The sequence below is a fragment of the Pygoscelis adeliae genome, unplaced genomic scaffold (genome assembly GCF_000699105.1).
Source record: "Pygoscelis adeliae isolate BGI_AS28 unplaced genomic scaffold, ASM69910v1 Scaffold48, whole genome shotgun sequence".
NCBI lineage: Eukaryota > Metazoa > Chordata > Aves > Sphenisciformes > Spheniscidae > Pygoscelis > Pygoscelis adeliae.
In genome coordinates this window covers 5357272-5378423 of record NW_008825618.1, presented here as the reverse complement: position 1 = coordinate 5378423, position 21152 = coordinate 5357272, and the positions used below count along the sequence as shown (strand labels likewise).

Sequence of the window (21152 nt, the reverse complement as noted above, 5' to 3'; positions counted from 1 at the left end):
CGGGGATGAGTTTGCTGTCAGCCCCTTACGAGTTCAGCCGGCAGACAATTTAGCCATTGTTTTGTCATTTATTTTAAGTGATTTGCAGCTGTAAAGGTAGTAAAATATCTCTTCTAGTGCAGCTACTTGGATTTTCTTCTTCTTGCCTTTTCTCTTAAAGAGCCTTCTAAATAGTTGAGACTTGCTTTTCTATCCAACTGACAACCGTAAACACCCACAACTTAAAGTCAGCATTACATTGCAAATCAGGGCTACGATTCAAACGAGAAATACTTACTTTATTGCCTGCTCATTTGTCTGCTAAGGGGGGAGAGAAAGCACTCTGCATTTGTTAGTCAGAGTCTAGACATAAGGGGAAAAAATACCGAAGCCTTCAATAACAGTTGTGTCTTTCTTTAGTGGGAATGAGCCTGGGATGAGCTCGGCAAAATGGAATTCATGCTGTTTGTTTGGCAGTGGCTCGGACACTTTTTAAGTTGTTTTTTTTTTTTTTTCAATTTTCTGGGTTTTTTATAAAGATGTTAATCGCATGCTTGAATTTATCATTCTTATCCTACCCCATAGTAAGCTGGAAAGCTTCACAAGTCTGACTGAAAAGGGAACTCCAGAACCAAAACTGTCAAGCTGCTGATGCTGATGTGATTTAACAAATGAAAAATAAACAAGTGCATATAGGGAGCTGAACAGATTGGCAGAATATACGGGGCCTGAAGAGCTCAGATACGTTTCCTCTCTTGCAGCTTAACCTTCACAAATCTATATCAAAAGATCCAATTCATTTGCTGAAATTCTCCAAAGCGCAGGGGCACCCTCATCTAATTTACAGGCCGGTCACATCCAAGCACCTTGCATTCTGCATTTGACAATGATTGCTAATGGGCCATTCAACTAAAGTATTTGCTTGTTAACAGGGAACAGAGCATGATAAATGTCCAGCAAGCTTGCGGCCTCCTTCAGCTTTTCAAATGCAGACTGGTGCATATTTATGGCAGGCAAATGACAAAGAGAGGAGCTGAATTACTCTGGCCTTATGCTTTCTGTTCGAACAAGGGTTAAAGTAATTAAAGAAATAATGCAAAAACCGATGTCCTTTGTTTGCCCACCATTATCCAACGTTTAGCTTTCGAACCTGCCTGTCATGTCACATTTCAGAAATGTACCAGATAAGGCTCGGTAGGTTTGGCAGGGCACAGAAAGGAGTGGGTAATTCTTCATGGAGCGCATCCTGGGCAGTGCACGCCAGGTCCCCCTGCTCCCATGCAGAATCCTCTGCAGGTTCCACTCTCCTGAAATAGTTTTCACCGCCACACATTTACTCGAAGATGTACTTAAAACACAGAGGCTTTGCAATTTGCACTTCTGTTCCCTAATTGGAAAAAAAAACCCCCACCAAACCCAAACACAAAACGGTGGAGAGGCTTTGAGAAAACAAGCACATTGCACTCAGTATGTTTCTGAAAGCCAAGTATGAAAACAAAATGGCAGAACAAAAAACAGTTTGGCCATTGCTCCTCCGCCCTCAAGGACAGATAGATCTGCAAAACCGAAGCTAGAAGGCATACGCACACGAGTTCCCTAAACTAGAAGTGTCTTCAGCGTAACTTTGAATTATTTGGTATTTTTTGTTATTGTCTTGTGCTTTTAAATCCATGTTTAATCTTAGCCTGATTTTCAAAGTCTTCAAGCAGACTTAAATGCAGAATTACAATAGATAATTTTAAATTCCATGTTCGAAAATGTCATTTAGTATTTTATATTTCTAGCTGCAAGTAGATAAACATGTTCAAGGCTTCTGTCTAGCTCCTGTTCAACTCCATGAAAATACCTCCAGTGATTTCAGTGAGTATTACATTAGCCTGCAAGGGCTTTACATTATAATTGTTTTTTCATTATAGGCAAAATTTTAATATTCTTATAATGAACAAAATCTGTCATTTTACTTGATGAAGGAGAACATCTAGATTATTTTTTTTTTTTCTGTTAACTGTGATACAGAGAGCTTTCCTTTGATGTGATTATATACATTGTCAAAGACAGTGAATAAGGGCAGGACCTCTATCTTTTTTGGCAATCCTGGCCAGCCAACACCCAGTGTTTATTGCGGTATCAGCATGGTAATTATAATGCAGCTGATTTAAACTTTGATGTAATAGTCTATGCTTTCTTCTGGTTTTAAACGTAGGTTCCAAGCCAAAAAAGATAAAGGCTGGTAGAGGATTATGTTGCTAGGTGAATCATTCCTGATGTATGGCATATACATAACTATAAGAAGGGTTTTTCTACCTATAGAGTTCTTTTTAAATGTCTTGTGGTTAATGGCTAAAATAGGATTTAACTTTATTTAGTAGGATTCAGAGCTGTGTACACTTGAAAGAATAATCACATTTTACACGTGTCAGTAGAAAATGAGAAATTATATGGCTTGTCTTACACAGGAGGATAGGTTAGATGGTGGAATGATACATTAGGCTGAAAAATCTGTGATGCTGCAAATTACTTCTCACTGTTTGGTTAGCTTTTGTTTGAATAGTGCATTTATGTAGGTACGCAAACCAAAGAACAGTGGTGGGAAAGGTGAGCAATGCACTGTAAAGGGAAGTGCATGTTAAAGCTAATAAGAGGGATTTGAAATTTATTATTACTATTAGTTAAAGCCCAGTTGCAATTGAATGCTATTTTATTTTGGATTGGGAGTTCTGCCAGACTCCAGCCTGTCAGAGCTGAGAAGACTCAAATCAAGTCCAGGCCTATTTCTGCAGCAAACGGGAATCCTGGCTCCTTGCCTGTGGATTCATTCAGGAAGGCCCATCTGGCTTTTGATGTTCTGCAAGTTTGAAGCAGTTTGTTTAAGGAACCTATGCAGCGAGCACTGGTGAAAGCACACATAACTGCACTTCTGACTCTTCGAGTGGTGCATCGTTTCACATTTTCATTTTTGCTGGTGCTTGCCATCTGCTTACCCACTGCCTGAGCAGCAGTTGGTTTCTCTACCTGACTGGATAAAAGTGTAAATTTGGAGTTGGGAATGTCTTGACTCCTTCTGAGGATTTGCAGTCCCATAGCATTCACTGTCCACACTTCAGTTGCTTTCTTCATGTTTAATTAATTTCAGTTTAGTTCAGAAGCTGTCTAGTTTAATCACTGCACAGCACTTGACCTTTAGTTTTTTGGGGGGTTTCTTTTTCCAAGGTATTTCCAAGCTATATAGATTAGCTGAACAGGGAAGGCCACGTTGGCAGGCAAGATTACTAGTCTGTGATAAATATTTTAAGAGAAGACAATTTTTAGTGGTAATCATTGTTTCTTCTACTTTTCATCAGACAGTTTTCAGGCACTTTTTGAAGAAAAACAAAAGCCGCATCTTCATAAATTTATTGCTTATTGTGGTCTTTTCCATTCTGTGGATCGGTGTGTGACAGCAAGGTGACCACGACTGCTCTGTGCTCCTAGGGCCTGACTCAGGAAACTGTCCTTATTCAGAAAAGCTCATGTTACGCATGTGCTGAATGCTGAATATTTTTGCTGAAGTGAGACAAATTTAAGCATGAGCTGTCTTGAACCAAGGCCAGAGTGAAAACGTTTTTTGGGGTTGGACAAATACAGATCTCTCTGAAGCTTCATTACATTTTTTTTTTGTATCAGAAAATGATGTCAAAAGCTACGGCCCTGCCTGCACTTGGAACGAGTCTTAATTTTTGTGTAGCTTGCCAGTAGGCAGCGTAGCCGTGCCGGTGGTGATCGTTGTGCCGGCTGGGACAGCTTGAGCAGGTCCATCAGCTTTGCTCCTGGAGGTCTGGCTGCACCGATAGCTCTGCTGGTACCAAGCTTTCTGTGCTTTTGCTTGCAGTTCGGTGTAATGCCAGCAGCACATTTCCACTGACGACTGATTGCTGAGAGCGACCCGGCTGTTCCCAAGAGCCCAGGTCACCCCCCCTGAGAGATGCCCAGTTTGCAGCGAGTGCACAGGCTGAGCCTGCCCGTGGTAGAGGCTGAACAACGTGCCCACGCTCTTGCAGGCGCGGGGCAGTGGGTTGAAATGGAGTGGCTGGAGCTCCTGCACCCCTCTGATGGACTCTTCCACCCAGGGCAGGGATGTCCAGTCTAGTGATGAATGCACTTCTGGACCTTTACAGGGGTTTTAAACTACTCCAGTGTCAGATTAATTTGAGAGGCTCAGGCCTGCAGCGGGCCAAAAGCTGGTTCTCGATAGGTCAAATATTACTACTGCCTTGGAGGTGGCAGTGGCCGCCCGGTTTTATTCTGCTTCTGAAAGTCAGTCAAACTTTGGAAAAGTTTGTATTTAATGTAAGAACGTATGATCTCTACACTTGTGAGTGGCTGAATCTTGGGTTTAATGTGAGATGCAGGTGCAGACTGACTGTAGATCTCCCGTTTGGCTTTTTGCTCAAGGTCATTTTCTCCCATCTGAAAACTGTCTCTTTAATATAAAGAGAAAAAGGATGCGGTATAGGAGTGATAGAGAGTTGTAACTGGATTCTGAAAATCTTTGCAAAACAATGATTTGCCAAAATAGGTTTGGTTTGTCATACAATGCTGTTATTGATTTGGCATAACTTTTCCTGAAAGTTGTGAGTTAACAGCTTGTTCTACTTCCAGTGTTTACTTATGCAGGCAAATGGTATGCTATAATATATTTTCTAACAACTGCAAAGCAGCTGAAATTTTCTTTGAATTTGAGATATAATCACCGATTATTAATGTCTCATCAAGTAACAAGACAGTCCCCACCCTCTTTTATAGACTTTGCTTGGAGCATGTCTTGGAACAAGACTGTACAGGTGCGAACAAATTCTAGTTAAGAGAAGGAAGACTGCAAACTTTGGTTGGTATCCTTGTATTATGGCTGACATAAGATTTGTTTCTGTAATAGGAACGGTGGAGAAGAGCACAGAATAGCACAGCAATAGAACAATCTGGTTTTATTGTTTCTTTCTTGTGATTTACAGTGCCCTTTTTGAAAAGTAGTTCCTTGGCAAATGCCAGTTGCTCTCTGTTAGCTTTCTAAAAGCAAAGACTTTAGTGACTTGTGCAAGAAGCACACATGGTTTGGTTTGACTTTCCGTTCCATGCTAACTACTGCTCTGCATCTTTTCAACAAAGCGCCATCTTTCTTGGGTTTGGCACACCCTGCCTCTGTGAGCACAAGTCAAGGAGAGCAGTGGTTTTGTGTTACGCTGAATTCATGGCACAGATTTTTTTAATTTTTCTTTTTTTCAGAAATCCAAACCATATAAATACCTGATTATCTTTGCTGCGAGAGCAAAGAACTACTTTAATATTCCCAGTAGCATATTTTGAACAACAATTCTTTAATTAAAACAACACTGGTCTCTTCCTGTATTTCATGGCTAGCAAATGAGAGAAAACACCAGTGTTAATATCAAAGGGAGTCAGTTTTCATTACAGTAATGGTTCAATTGTGCAATGCTGTAGGCAGTGAAATTTAATATTTTTGTGACTTGTATTGTAATTGTAGGATGACAGAGGAAAATGGATTAAGTTTAAATATAAGCGTACACAGAAGCACATGGACTTTGTCAAATGGAAGCTGAGGGTTGGGGCAGGACGGGTCCCCCTCTGGCGCTGTCATAATGAATTAGTATTTTGTAAATAACTGGCCACTAGACTATAGATTTATTACCTTTTGTAGATATATGTGGACACACACAGACATACATGGATTCTGTACTGACTGTAATTGCAGTGCGGAGTTGCAGAACGGGTTTATGCCTGTAGGCTTGCAGGGTATTTGAATGTCTAGGCTTCTTGTCTGCACCTTTCATGAAAATACTCTTGCCTGCCAGTTTGTGAAGTTTTCTTCTGAAGGATACACCCATCCTTTCAGTTAAGGGATTGCTAACACATGAATGGCCTCAGACTGGAAAGCCCTTTGTCATTCTTTTCTTCCTGATGAATAAAACCAAATTCAAGTTGCAGATGATCTTTGCTTTAGAAAATTGTGCTAGAGAGGCAACTAGTGTTAATGAGCAATATCCCCTTCTTTCCCAGTTGCCCATATACATGCAGATTAAAATGGAAAATGGTAATTTAAACCATCGTTACTGAACTCTTCCATGGAAGATTAGGGACAATGAAAGCTAGATGTTTCATTTGTTTACAGTGCAGGCAAGTGGAAGATGTCCCCAAAGGAGTGCCTGATAGTCTACTAGTGTCTAAACATGATGCCGTGTCTTCTTACGCCATATATTCACAGTGTTTATCAGGCATATGTTCATGTTGAAACCTGTTCTAATGTTAAAGTGCAAAAGGGGGCAGTAAAGTGCTATCCAAAAAATGTTTATTTTTAAGGGTATTTTTTGTGGCAAAAGTTGCATTTCTCAATAGGCTTATAATCTCCTGTATTTAAGATAATGTTCGCATTAATATCTTCTGTTTGAAAGGCTTACAAATGTCGCCAAAGCATATCGTTAAGCATTGTGGGAACAATGTTTGCTGTGTGTATTTCCATGTTCTGTCCTTTAACCCAGTCCTGAAACATGCTACATATTTGGAAGGAATCGAAGGCAGGAAGCTTATATCCTCAGATATATTTAGGACATAGCTATACAAAGCACTTCTGAAAGAATTCCAACTTTGCTAATCATGTCTGGTTCTCATGTTGTGCATTACCAGCATCGCGTTTCTGCAAAACCAAAATGAAAAGAATGCTGAGGCTAGGGGTTTCTGCTTGAAGTACTAAAGTGTGTAGTGGTGGCATGGGTCAAGAGTTGGGCTCTCATCCAGACCCGCATGCATCATTTGTCAAGAGGTAACTAGAAAGAGCAACTAATTACAATGCACCTACTGAGTGTTTTCTCTTTCAGAAATTCCTCAGAATAAGCCATTCATACAGATTGGCTGCTGCTCTCCACTGCAGCCACTTGCAGTTTTTAAACTCTGTGTAGAAAGCGTGTTTCTGCTGAAATGCAGTAAAAAGGAGAATGTGCCTCTGTGTGTTTCCATGCTTGTGCATGAGAGAGAGAGAGAGAGAGAGCGCGCAACGATTTGAGGAGTGATTCCCTGTTTGATGAAGCTGAGTAAGTCCAGCACTGTTGTGAGGGTTCATATTTCTGTAAATGCTGATGAAATGTTAATATAATACACTTTAAAATAGAACATTGGTCATATCCATCCTTTTTTTTTTTTTTCCCCCTAGTTAGGAGACTGTCCTGAAGCACATTAGTGGTTCTTTTGTGGTAACCAGAATTGATTTTGTAAATGGATCAGAATTCTCTAGTGCTTTAAGTACTTCTAGCAGAGCAGTAATTGCTTTCTGCACAATAATACAAAAAGTTAATTGCTATTAATAGTGCTTTATGTGGAGGTCACGTATGAAAACTGAATATAAAATCTTTATTTTTAAAAAAAAATTCCTTTGTCAACCTTGGTAAAAAATCGAATCATACATCTTTTCAGCATTTCAAGCGGTAAATGGTCTAAGCCAGGCTGCACGTTCTTGTGCAAAAAGCCCAGATCTTGTTTCCCATTGTAGAGGAAAAGACAAACAGATAGGTGTTTGCTCTCAGAGGGTTTTTTTTTAAGGTAGAGGAAAACGTGCTTCCCTTTTACAGGAGGAAAACTGCACATCCATTTTCGCACCCTGGATTTACGCTGGGGACGGAGGGGTAAAGCACAAGTTGGTCTGAAGGTTTTCGTTATGTAAGCGGGTTTTTTGCTTTGCTCTGCGAGTGAGAGCCAAGCAGCGAGGGAAAGGGCAGCTTTCCAGCAAAACTAAACCATCTCTTGCAGGCGGAGATGGCGTCCAGTTGAAACAGATACGCTGTCTTGCAGCAAAACCCTTCTGGCAGCTGCGCGCCGGGGGGCTGAAGGCAGGGCGCTGCCTCTGCTCAGCGGAATGGGCTGGGGAGAGGGGGCTCCCGGCACCCCCGAGTCCGTGGTCACACCGAGATGCTACGATCCCCTGGACAGGAATTGCAGAGTCAGCTACCTCTGCCGGAGCCCAGGATTGGGGTAGCCCCGAAGGAGTGTCTGCGGCACCTCCTTTGGCTTATTTACTCTTTCCACGGAATGAGATCACACCCGTAACCTCATACATCACTGCTTTTAAGGAACCAGGTTTTCTCTTTGAGAGAGTGTCTCCAATAAGATGTGTTTGGTGCTGGGTTGCAGGTGACCTTCCATATATGTGAAGGGTGAAAGGGTTATGGTTCTTGCCAAATATCACGTCTTAGCTGCAGGTTTTGTGCTCTCTCAAGTGTAAGGCACCTTTAGACTTGTGACCGTCCTAAGCTGAATGGAGCGAAGAAGTGAGTGTCCGTATCTTTGCAACAACAATAGTCACACGAGTTATTTGGTGAAGGAAACCCATGACACATCTTTCTAGGAGACTGGTCTGGGCATTTTCTGACATGTTTGAAGAGGGATGGTATCTGTGGGTGTCTCTCTGTACGGTGGAAGCTCTGTGCCTTTAGGACTGTGGTGTGATGGTACAAGTTGACTGTCAAATCCTGCAGGTCCGTGCAAAAAAATGTTTTCTTTGTGGAGAAGTGTATGCACTCTCAGCCCATCCTTATTTTATGCCTATTAGAAATCCTTTGTTGTATTTTAAATGCTTTCCTCTAGTATTTTGCAAAAGGTAGTGTGATGAGTTGATGAATGAAACAGCTAAAATTTCATACATGCTCCTCGTTCCCTGTCCGCTTAAATTTTTGAGGAAACACAATAATGCTGCAGAATCATTCTTGTATAGGTTATTAAGATTTCAGTTGTAAACATATTGCATTGTCTTGCCCTACTGAAGTCAATGGAAGTTTTGCAACCGATTTCAATAAGAATAGGTCCAGGAAAAGGCACCGAGAACGGCATCCATTTGCATGGCTACTTGAGACACATAAAATGGTGGCAACACTACCATTTTGTATCCAGGGTGGTGATTAAAACAAAGTAAACCCTTGACCATTCCCTTTTTCAGTGCACTGTAAGCATTTCCCCCGGGTAGTCCGAAAGAAGATGGGCTCCTTTGGAGGTGAGGAAGGGGGAGGACAAGGAGGTACCACGAACCCGGGGATGGAGATTAGCTGCAGTTTCAGGGGGCTGTTTAAAGCATTTATGGGCTTGCTGCAGGTTTTGTTGCAGGAGAGCCCGAGCCCCAAAAAGAGGTTCTTCCCTTCCAGTGGAAGTGAGAAATACAACAGCTGCAGCCTTAGAAACTTGTGTTACGGTATTTTGTAATCTGGATTTGTATAATGTGGTACTTACCATCAAAGATCTTAAGGGATGAGTGTGAATATATTTGTTTAGTTATTTGTCTGAATTCCATTTAGTTTCTAGCCTGCAAGTCCTATTAATGCAAGTAACCATTGCTTACATGAATAGTTTCATTAACTGCGTGGAAAAATGTTACATATAAATAAAGGTCAGCAGATTCAACTTTTTGAATTTTATTTAAATTCAAAAACATGCCTATTTAGTATGTTCTGTAAAACTTTGTTACAGGATTAAAATAATTTAATAATACTGCACTGGCAAAGAAAAGTAGCTTCCAAAATTCACTTAAAAGAATTTTAATAATATGAAATGCTGTACTTCTTTTGTTTTCAACGTTTCATTTGCTAGTCTGTGTATAAAGCCAGTCTGTCGTCTTGCTGTGTCCAACTATGGTAATTTTTCTTTCAGAGACTTAACGTAAGAGTAGTGCCTTTCTTTTTAACCAAATTCCGTACCCATTTTGAGACAGAGGCTCCACATTAATCTTTTTTGATGAAACTTGTTTTTCTGTCTGTTCCACAGCAGTTACTGATCCTTTTCTCATTGAATACACGTTCACTTAATCCATTTAAACCGGAGTGAGATCCAACCTATAAAATCACTGCTTCTGCAAAAAAGCATTTCAGGTTTACAGCTGGGTGTGTACCTTATATCCACATGGCATATCTTTGTATATGATGTTGAATATGACAGAAACTGATGTGAAAGCTCTGTATGGAACAAAGGACTCTTGCAGAGAGCTCTGGTCTATGTTTTTGGATTTTATTCAGTTCAAAGTCTTTGGGAAGCAGTAAACTGGTTTTCATCTCGTTCGGCAGGCTGTTCAGCAGGCTGTGATTAGCCCACTGCTACTTCGCTGAAATCACTAGGACCTTTTCCTGGAACTTTTATTTGCTTTGCATCAAGCTGGTTGGACTTTTGCCTTGCTTAAATATTTCTCCTGTGGACAAAATGATATTCCAAAGATGAATGTTGTTGTTTTCTCAAAAGCCAGATGATGAATACATGTACTATTTAATAATCATTCTTTTTAAACAGTAAGGACTTGTATGTGGAATGCTATTCCGTATTCTGTTTCAGTTTGCACTTGTACAAGTAACGGACTAACATACTGTGTTATTAGTATTCATGACATTTCCTTAATAAAACTTTTCAATGAATAACTTTATAGTCAGGCTGGTAGTTAAACTTCATAAAGTTAAGTGGATAGGATTCCCCAACAGAAGGTTTCAGGCTGCATTTTAAGAAGCGTCTTGATTGTTCGCATTTTTAGGGTTATTTTTGTTACAATAATTTAAAGCTAACTGCCTACACCAATTAGTTCAGGTAAGGTATTAAAGCACAGAAATTTGGCACTGTTTCCCCAGTTAAATATACAAGACTCGTAACAAGTACTAACACGCTTTCTAAAATTGCATTTATTTTATAATTACTGGGATATGGTTAAAGCTAAGTGTGCATGTATATATTTATAGTACATGTGTATATATAGTTTTGCAAGTTGGGAAAAGCATGACAACACATTTGTTACATCAGTCAATATTGATTAACAAAATGTCTTTAAGAATTTATTTCTCTAAGACTTTTATCTGTTGATAATTTTACAGTTTCAGAAATGTCTGTAGTAAGGAATAGTAGAATATTCTCAGTGAAAGAGAGTGCTGACAGGTAAAGTTCTATTTTTTTTTGAGAATTAACTATTACGAAATTAGGCAGGTTTGAGTGGTTATCATTAAGGAAAACTCCTTTATAATTTAATATGATTGAATGTGCTAAGTTTCTCTAAACAAGAAGTAGATTCTTAAGAAATTAGTTGGAAACTGTGCATAATATAAATTTTATTTTTTGTAAAATTTCAAAATCAAATTTAACTTCTCTAGGACTTTGACCAGTAAGGGTACATTAGCGCCAGGAACTGCTGGGCCTTAAAATAAGCCTAGTACAGAAAATTATTGTAACGTTGGTGGGAGTGGGGAACGGACTACTCTGTTCCTATTTTCTGTTCATGTGTCATGTGACTTTTTGGTCTAATACTTACTTTTAAAAAGGTTTGGGAACCCTGCATGTTGCTCTTATTTGATAAGCTGCATGACTAGTTGGACACGTGGGAGGGATTCACATCCATGGGCTTTGCACAGATGTCAAATGTCACCCACAGTACACCAATTTTGGGTTGACAGTAAAAATGCCCTCTGTATCCGAAAGTGCCAGACAGCGCATGAATTTCATCATACAGCTTTTACTGTACTTAATACACTTTTCTGTGCTTCTCACAGCAAGCACTAGTCTTGTTAATTGTGGGCAAGATTCTTTGAATGCTCTAGTCTCACTATATCTGACTGCTGACAGAAATGAGTTGTGAAACTCGCTAAGCTTTTCTCCTAAGTTTCTGTTGGGGTACAGGGGCCTATATTGGTATGTAGGTTTCCCAGTAAAGAACATTTAGAGCTGAAGCAGAAAGTTAGACAGTTAGTTTTTTATGGAAAGCGATGGTTCCAGTGCTGTCGCTATCCCGACTGCTCAAAGAGCGTGTCACTGACCCAAGCAACCAACGCAGCCTCCTTGCGATCAGTCACAGGATTCTGAAAACCTCTTGCTCTGTCTTTATTATATTTCTGTTTGGGGAAAAAAAAAGAGTTTTTTAATTAGTTGAAGGCACATTCTGATCAGACTTTTAAAGCCAGTTTATTAACTTTATTTTTACAGATGCCATCCTGCAGGCATTTCCTAAGTGTTGATGCTACCCCAGAATGCTTAAGGCTACCTCAGCACTTGCAGAAATAAAGATTCAGGATTAATCCGGAAGTTTTTGTTAACCTCTACCAAGGCTGATGAGTACATTGCCCCTTTTTTTTTTTTCAGATACAAGGTTTTCAAAAATAGAATCATAAAACAGTAGTCTTAATCCTACTGACATTTAATAAATAGCTTCAGAAAATGCTTGGTACCCAGCAAATGATTTATTAAAAGTCTTTATGAAAATACAGTAGCAAAAGTATTACACAAATGCAGGGATAATAATTGTGCCTGCTACTAATCAGCCACTGTAAGTTTTGTGGTTGAACTGAAATGCATGATGTGAAACTTTTTTATTCTCTCCATCCATATTTGTGCTTTACTGTTGTAAGAAAATAAGGAAAGTAAATTGGAAAAATGTCTTTCTCGCAAAGGTCACGATCAAAACTGCAAACTGTGGAAAAAATTTCAATACAATCAAGTTCTCAGATTAATCCTTTCATTTTCAGCCTTTTTTCTTTCCTAATCCCAGCAGCATTAGAACCAAGTTCAGAGACTCAAGTGGAAGGAGATTTACCGAGTTTAGTTCTCAAACTGTACAGACTTCAGAGCCATAGCGAGAATATTCCCCTGCCATAAAGTCTAACGAGTGCGTCGGTTTAAAGCTCTTGTAAAATGTTTTAGCTGTCTGTTGGGGGTGGTTCTGTCCTCTACCTTTTATGGGGCAATTCCTGGCTACTTAACCAAGGCACACAAGTGTGCTTTCTCTCTGGTAGCTGTTCCTGAGGAGTGCCTGGCACGCCGACTCTGAACCCATCCCCGTTGCGCTCAGTTTGCATGGAGAACGTATACTGGTGCTGCTTTATTACACACCTATATATACACAAAATCTAAAATTAGAATCAGTGTTTTTTGTTTTTCAGGGCAGCTTTTAGGTCATGTTCTTGATAATGACAGACAGGTGCGCATTTCTAACCTTATGAATTTCATATTTATTATGCATGGGAATCTAAATTGATTAATTTAAAAACGAAGACCCGGTCCTCTGAAATCTCCTGTGTTTCATATTACACGTTCCTGTTACATGAAGAAGAATTGCTGGCAAGAAGAAATATTTGCAGCGGTGGGATTATACAGCGACCAGCCTTTGTCCTGGCATGCAGATGGGGGAATACGAGTAATTTTCATCTTTCTGGTACAACACTGCTGCGCAGGAGCAAAGTAAAATGAGGCTGTGGTCAGACAAGGTGGTAAAGTCAGTCACGGGTGACGGAGGTTAGCTCAGAAACTCTGTCCCCTTGCCTTTGCCCGGTCGGAGTCGGTCCCCGAGGAGAGCCTGAGTCAGGGTCCGTGCTGCTCCCTTGGGAACGTTTGCTGGCTGGGGTCTTCCTCCCCGCATTCCCTCGGCGCCCTTGCAGAGCTGGCCTCTCCCTCAGTCGTCCCTCGCCAGGCCAGGGACTCCGAGGAGGATGCATTTCCACCTTTCCATTTGTTTCACCATTTCGGCTTTCAGGAGGTGGTAGTTAGTTACTGCATTCCTTTGGCGCGTCCAAAAACTGGAGGAGGAGGCACAGCTTCGCCCCGTCTCCAGTGCATCTTAGTTTGAACAGCCGTGGCCAAGCGTAGTTTCTGTAGTCTGGAAATTGCACTGCACGACACAAAAGAGTGCAGTGATTTACACATCAACAGTCGCTTGTCTTGCCATAACATTTCATTGTTCTTTTTCCCTAAATCTGTAATTACATGTCTTTGTCCTGCTACGTGCTGCTTCACAACAAATATAATTCTTACACAGGCTTTGTGAGTGAAAATAATCCCGCTCAATTAGCACAGATCATAAACTTGCATTGTGTGGGAGCAAGCGGTTGTAAACAACGGATTCGAAATTTGGGGCATCGCATCATTCTTTTCTCTAGTTTAGTAAGTTCTCCCCCAGCACTACTACATGCTGGTGGGCTCCTTGAGCCAAGCCAGAGGCTGGAGGTCACCGACGCCTACAGCTTTGTTCTGCTTGGGCCTTAATACTCCAATTTAAAGTTTCCAGGAAGGCTGCCTGTGAATAAGCTAGATTTACTACGTGTGCTGTTTAAATGCTAGCACTTGGAGAAGGGTGTTCATTAGGCGCCAATTGTTTCAGTCAGTTTTTCAGGCCTATTCTCCATTAAGGAAGATCTTTGGAAAAGGCTGGCAGGCAGGAGAAAGGGGAAAGTCAGTCAGTCTTTTAGGTCTGTGCATTCGAGGACGTTGTGTCGTTGGCTGTAGTTCCAAAACATGCACTTCTTGGCCTTAATTGGAACAAATACATCTTATGGAGAAAGAAACAAACAAACCTGCTGTGGCTTTTGTCCGTGTGAGACCAAGGCTCCTCATTTTGTGGATGGATCAATACTATGAGTAATTATTTATATTTTTCTTTCGTGAAGAAGTGGTGACGTTTGCCTATTAATTAATACGAGTAGGAAAGATACAATATCGAGTCTAATCCCAAACATTAAAGCTTACTGCCAGTTTGTGTAAGAAGTCTTCATCTATACTAAGGCAAAAGCACACCTGTGTTTCATTTGTAGCACAAGAAATACAAAAAGAGCTAAAATGATGACGGTAATGGTAGAGTTTATGAAGAGAAGAAATCATTGTAGTGTAGCAGTCACACTGTCTTGGAGAAGTGTGTAATCAAAAGCATGTGTGGTCCTTGGGTCAGGTAGATCTCTGTCCATCCCAGGTCTGTAAGCATGATCCTGGTGAGTGACTGATGTTCCTTTGTGTTACACTAGTGATATCAATCAGCATCTTAATATGTTGTTAACTCTTAAAGTCCAAGTTGTTTCCTTTCCCATATGGCTGCTCAGGGGGTTTGAAAGATTATTCTTGTCATTCTCCCATATCCAAAATTAGCAAAATATGTGCAAGAATAGTAGAAATGTTACCAAAGCAGAAAAACAGGATTGTAGCCCACCAGACGTTGTACTAGCTGCTGTAAATGGCCAACTGTGGAAGAAACAGCAGTGCCTGCCAGAGACATAAAACCTACTAGAGTTCCCAAAACTGGGATACGGACTGTAAGACTCAATCCATCTGTAATTTCCAAGATCTACATAAACATCTTGTTGATATTAAATTGAGTCAGGCCCAAAATATTAAGGTCTGGTTTGCTCAGTCTGTCATTTTGGTTTTGGAAACTGTGTGTTTGTTCCTTTCTGTCCCCTGCAATTGCTACTTTTCTGGATGAGGTTTTATGAAGTGTCTCACATTTTGTCTTTTTTTTTCTCTCTCTCCCTTCCCCTCCCCCCCCTCCTTTTTTTCTGTTTTAGATTCCTTCCTGGACAAGGATTGGTACTATATCCACAGATAGGAGACAAACTGGATATTATATGCCCAAAGGTGGACTCTAAAACTGTTGGCCAGTATGAATATTATAAGGTCTACATGGTTGATAAAGACCAAGCAGATAGCTGTGCTATTAAAAAGGACAATACACCTCTACTCAACTGTGCCAAGCCAGATCAAGATGTTAAGTTTACCATCAAGTTTCAAGAGTTCAGTCCTAATCTCTGGGGCCTGGAATTTCAGAAGAACAAAGATTATTACGTCATATGTAAGTTCAAAATATCAATTGTTCATTCTTTTCAATATAATTTTTCATTCTTTTGTATGTTGTCTTGTACGTTATAAGCAAACTAAGAAGAATGTGAATGGGTTGGTATTTTTTTCTCTGAAAATATTTTCTTGCCAGCATATTTTCAACATTATTCCTGACTTCTGTGGGGCCTCTTGTCTCTTTTTCCCTTGGTTTGCGTAAACCAAATTAGATTGTACTTCTGTGCCTGTAAAGTATTGTGCACTTCTCCTTTTGTGCACAATATCATGTCCTGTATTCACATTGAAAGTTGTGTGCAGCTAAACCGTGATGTGTCTCCTGCTCGCAGCTCTGGTGATGTGCCGTGCTATTGGCCTTGCCCTCGGGTGCCCTTATGCCAGGAGTAGGAGTAGGGTGGCCCGGCCATTCTGAGCTGAGGCATCCTGCATGAGACGGCTAGCCATTGCTCCAAGTGGTCCAAGGATTCTTGCAGTGACCTTTTGGCCGCTTTAGTGCCAACTTTGACAGAGTAATTTCCCCACAAGGGTTACTGGTGGGCTCTAGTTGAGCACGCATAGCTGCAATACATACCTACCGTGTCCATACAGTAGCTAGGAGGGTTCTTGGGCAAAACCTAGACTAGCATGATCTTGAGTTTCCTCCTTTTTCATGGTCTTGGACTTGTAAAAAGAATGTGCGTGACACAGGCCTGGGTCCAACAATATAAACTTTGTGTGAGTTTTAGCCTGATAAGGGATTTATGGCTGAAAGTGAGTCTGGAGGTAACCACTGTGTTTAGTGATTCAAATTACTGATGATGTGTAAAGTTAATGATGTGAATCAGGAGTTAGCATAAGCTGAGACCTCAGCAGTACAATAATTTACATTAGCTTAGGTTTTGTCATTGTAATACTATGGCCTGTGGATCTCATTTAGCCCCAGGGGGACTTTTGAAGTCTTGAGCAAGGATCACCAGTTAGTAGGAGATGGACAAATTCTGTGCATTGGTTTTTTCTGCAGTTACAATGGAGTTAGATACTGGTGTGTCTCATTTCTGCCACCTCCTTGAAAATTGGAGGGCTGATAACTATTTCATATAATGTCTGCCACTCTAAATATTTCTTAATTTCTTAGTTAAAAATATTTACAAGTGCTAATAATTTTACAAGTGCTCTGAGCAAGTACTTTTAAAATGGAAATGGAAATGCATTTAGTATGAATTAATGCTCACTTCCTAGTTATATCCATAGTGGTACACACTGTGTGTAAAACAGGTTGTATGTCACAGAAACTAAGTAAGAATTCACTGTATTAAATACTAAATGTAGGAATTACTAACTAACAATTGTGGGAGATATAAAACACCATTATTTGGTTTTTAAGGTTTGACAAAAAGATCACTTAATATAGGTGCTTTCTCCGTTTAGTTGGGGGGTATGTAAAAACCTGATCCCACTTACATGGCGTTTAACTTTGACAAACTTCCCACTGAAATCCAGTGAGTTTTACCAGGGTAAAAGCTGCAAGATTAGATGTTGAGAGATAGTTGTCTGTAACTCCAATGAAAATGTGTAGCATAAAAATGACCATGCTCAAATAGTTGGCTTTGATGATGAAATATGTTCAGTATTTAGTGCCGCTTTTAAAAACATCCACAGCAGACCAGCTGTAGTGGAACAAATGACACTGTTACAATTATTACCTGAAAATTATGGGCACAAATGGAGCTTTCTGATACCCTGTCAGGTCTGTCATTCTATGTCACGGATTTACTGAGAGAATTATTAAATATGTCTCATTTTCATTAGTTTTGTATAATTATTTCATTATAGCAATAAGACATAATAGAAGTTGCATTTCCTGGAAGATTACAGTATAGTTTGGTAGAAAGAACTTGCTCAGCCTTCGGCCTAATGCCTCAAAAATCACACTGGTCTTGCAGTAATACTGGAGTGCCTTAGGATATTACATTCCCTGCTCATTCTGGCATAAACAAATGGCTAATTTATCACTATATTGCTAGCATACTAACCGAGCTGCAGCAGGGGTACCCATACATTTTAATAGGCTGGACCAAAAAAAAAAACCAAAACCAAAAACCAACCCTGAAAACCCAGCCATCCTGAAGCTAAAACTCTCTCTTTTCTATCATTTAGGGAGAAAACACTGAACTCAGTGATGTCAGTCTCAGAAACACTACGAGGGGTAGAAAACTAGGGCAGGGCTCAGCTAGGACACCATTTTACAGAGATACTGGAGCTAGATAGGATTTTAACAGTTTGTGTTCAAAGCTCATGACCTCATGTCAGACCAAAGCTCTGACACAGCCTTGTCAGATGCAAGTTCTGGTAGTCAGGACGTTTACTGTCATTTTAATGAGTAATATAATACATTTTAATCACGTACGGAAATCAGGCCAGAAATCATTTGCGTACATCCCTATTCCCAGACCTGTAATTTAACAGGTGTGCTTGGGCCCAAAAGGGGAATGCCGTCTCCAACACTGCTCGCTTTCTTTCTGTCTTTCTTTCTTTCTGTCTTTCTTTCTTTCTGTCTTTCTTTCTTTCTGTCTTTCTTTCTTTCTTGTTTGGGAATTTTGAGTTTTGTCTTGATTTGTTGGGGGTTTTTTTGGGGGGTGGGAGCGCTATGAAGTGAAGGCAATGATGCATTTTATGTGCCAGCTTTTGATTTTGAAGTATTTTAGGATCTTGTATTCCCTCGACTAAGGGGCATCAAACAAACCTGACACAAGAGTTTACTGAGCCCAGCATCTTTCCAGTGCTTGCTGTGGCTGCATTTACAGCCTAATCTCATGCTGTTTATGCTGGCAGGCTGTTGTCAGCCCTTTAAATGTTTTGTGCATCGTCATGTACCTTTATCGTCTTGCCATTATTTGAAAACACGGTTTGATGTTTCTAAGGTAATAGTATGTGGTTTGTGGAGCTGTATTAAACAGTAAAATCTCTATTCAGATTAGGGGGTTAGTCATTTTGGGATGAGGAGTTATAACACAGGATGAAGCAGCTTCCTGAACCCTGTGTACCTTTAGGGAAATGTGACTGTACAGGAATTTTTCAAGCCATAATTTTTATATAATCCAGATGATGATATAAATGATAGGTATAGCAGAAGGAGATCTTTTCTACTCGATACTTCCCTAAGTCTAAGCATATAAAAGATGCAACTTTTCTCATTCCACAATTCACAATTTTTTAAAAAAGTAAAAACGTAGATGAGTTTCTGATACTGTTTTCACATTTAATGGTACTTTAATCCAAAAATAATCTAATCCATTTCTTGGCAAGATATTCCTCAATATGACTATCAGGATCCAAAGGGTTAATTCTGTGAACAGCAGTACTTGGAAAGATGATACTGAATGGTACTGTGAAAGTGAATAAATGATGTAACAGAGTGACCTTGCTTTCTCTTCTTTGCTATCATCAATTTTTGGTTCCTGAGAAATTAATAGATTAATTTTGCTACAGTTACCCGATTTCTTTTCAGCAGAACTGGAGAAGGTCAAACGTACTTGAGATCTTGGAAGTATTAATGTTAGATTATCCTAAAATATGCGACCATTTAGCTAACATATCATAAGTCTCTAAGGAAATCCCTAATCAGATGCATGAAGGAAGATACATCGTGCCCAACAACATAAATATCTGTGCGAAGGGCAAAGAAAGACAAAACAGAAGAAAGGTGTGCAGATTTGCAACTCTGATGTTTGCATTAAAAAGTCTTTTTATGTCTTTGCACGGTTAGGGAATGAAGTATAATTTTCTGCTGTTGTGGATTGCTCAGAAGGAGCAATGAGTATCGTCTCAATACTAGGGGATTGATCTGCAAGTACTTGGGTCGTGGTATAACTGCTTCAGAACCTCTCTCAGATGCAGCGTTTCTTGCATGGGAGAGAGACGTGTTAGCATAGTACAAGCATATATAATACATCAAAGACGTTTACTTTTGGTGACCAGTTGTCGTCCTGAACTGTTCCCAACAAACTTGGCCTTTAATCAGGGGGCACAGAGAGCGCTGCGGTACCCTGGGTTTGCACTGAGGGAACGCCCTGGGGAAGCCTGCGGGAAGCTACGCCAGAGGAAGGGGAGCAGTGCCGCTTGCCTTCCAGCCACCATCACACTCCTGAAATAGTTTGGCCAAGCAAGCACATACTCTGCTCACTTCATCTCTTCTTTTGCATAAGTAAAATGAAGATTATGGGCTGGCATCATCAGCATTAAAAAATAAGTCACCTGCAATGAAGTCTTCACCTGTTCAAAATTTATAAAGGAGTGGCTTGAGACTTGGGAAGGGGCTACAGAATGGTCCCAGAAAAGGTTCCTCTAAAATGCTTGCTCTGCCTGCGACCTCATTAGCTGAGCTTGCCGAGCTAATGATGCTCATTGGCTTTGACATTGGCAAAATGGAATATGCAGCTTTCCTTAAATGTTTTTTGTCAACTTTTTAAAATGACCTACTTACATAATTGGCCTCTGGCTTAAATTAAAAAACATACATATGTGTATATATTTGGTCCCTGACTGATTTAAAGGTTTATACTAGCTAGTAGCACTACATTTTGGGTAACTGCTTTAATAGTACAGTGGCTTTTAAAGTCGAAACAGTCATTCTGAAACTTTGGCATTAGCTGGGTTTGAAAAAATCACAAGGCTTTTTATGTTTTCACTTTGTCATTCTGTTACAATTAAAGGCCAATAACTGTCTGAGGAAGAACACATTAAAGGACGATATAGATTGTGCCCTGAAATACAGCCCAGCTGGGAAGAATAAATCTCTTTGCGTGGCCAAATAGATTTACATTAAGATGTTATGTTAGTATTCTGAGCAAACAGTTTAAGTGCCAGCTAATCTGGCTGGCTGGGCTTTCAGACACCTCTCTGAGGCAGGTTTCAGTCCGCAGCCCCCTGCAACCTCCCAAACACCTAGCAAGAACTACCCGAAAGGAAACAGTAGGTTTTCCTTTGTTTGGAGGTTAATTCCAAACTAGCCAAAACAGCGACAAAAGCTGTATCAGAATTTCAATTCCATTTCTTTTGCAACAAAAACATTTTTCATGCTTTTGTTAAAGACACTCTGGTCCAGGAATCTATCTATGTTTTGGTGGTGGTGGTGTTAATGAAAGCCTATGTGATAACAGCCACCCCTATTCCAGTTATATAAAGACCACATTTATTTCTTTCCTTTCTCCTCCTCCTTCCTCAGAAAATTAGATAAATGAATTCTTCTTAGTGTAAAATGATATCCAGAGGTCAGTCTTTGACTTTGCAGAGAGTCTTTTAAGGGATATATCAGCCGTACCACTTAGCTCGTGTTGAATTAAATATAAATACAGCTCATACAAATAATATTATTGGAGAAAAAAATCACTGTGCAGCTTCAGATTTCTAACAGAGTCTAAGACCTACAGGATTAATGGAGTCATGGTCCTTTGGGGTTTTGTCCCAGACCACACAGGTCTTGTAAGATAATAAGGCTATTTTAGATTGATGGACTTTGTTCATATTCGGTGCCATTACCTAGGCAATACCGACCGTTTATCTCCTTTAAAGTAGACAGAGATAGTTCAGCA

The 21152-nt window shown here is 40.1% G+C and overlaps 1 protein-coding gene across 1 annotated transcript in view; it reads left to right on the top strand.

The window, feature by feature from the left end:
- Window positions 1-21152, top strand: part of EFNB2 (ephrin-B2) — a 43225-nt gene that overhangs the window by 7165 nt on the left and 14908 nt on the right. Inside the window, exon 2 of the mRNA XM_009333353.1 lies at window positions 15297-15580. Within this exon, the coding sequence (XP_009331628.1) occupies window positions 15297-15580 (284 nt within the window). The remainder of the gene's footprint in view (window positions 1-15296; window positions 15581-21152) is intronic.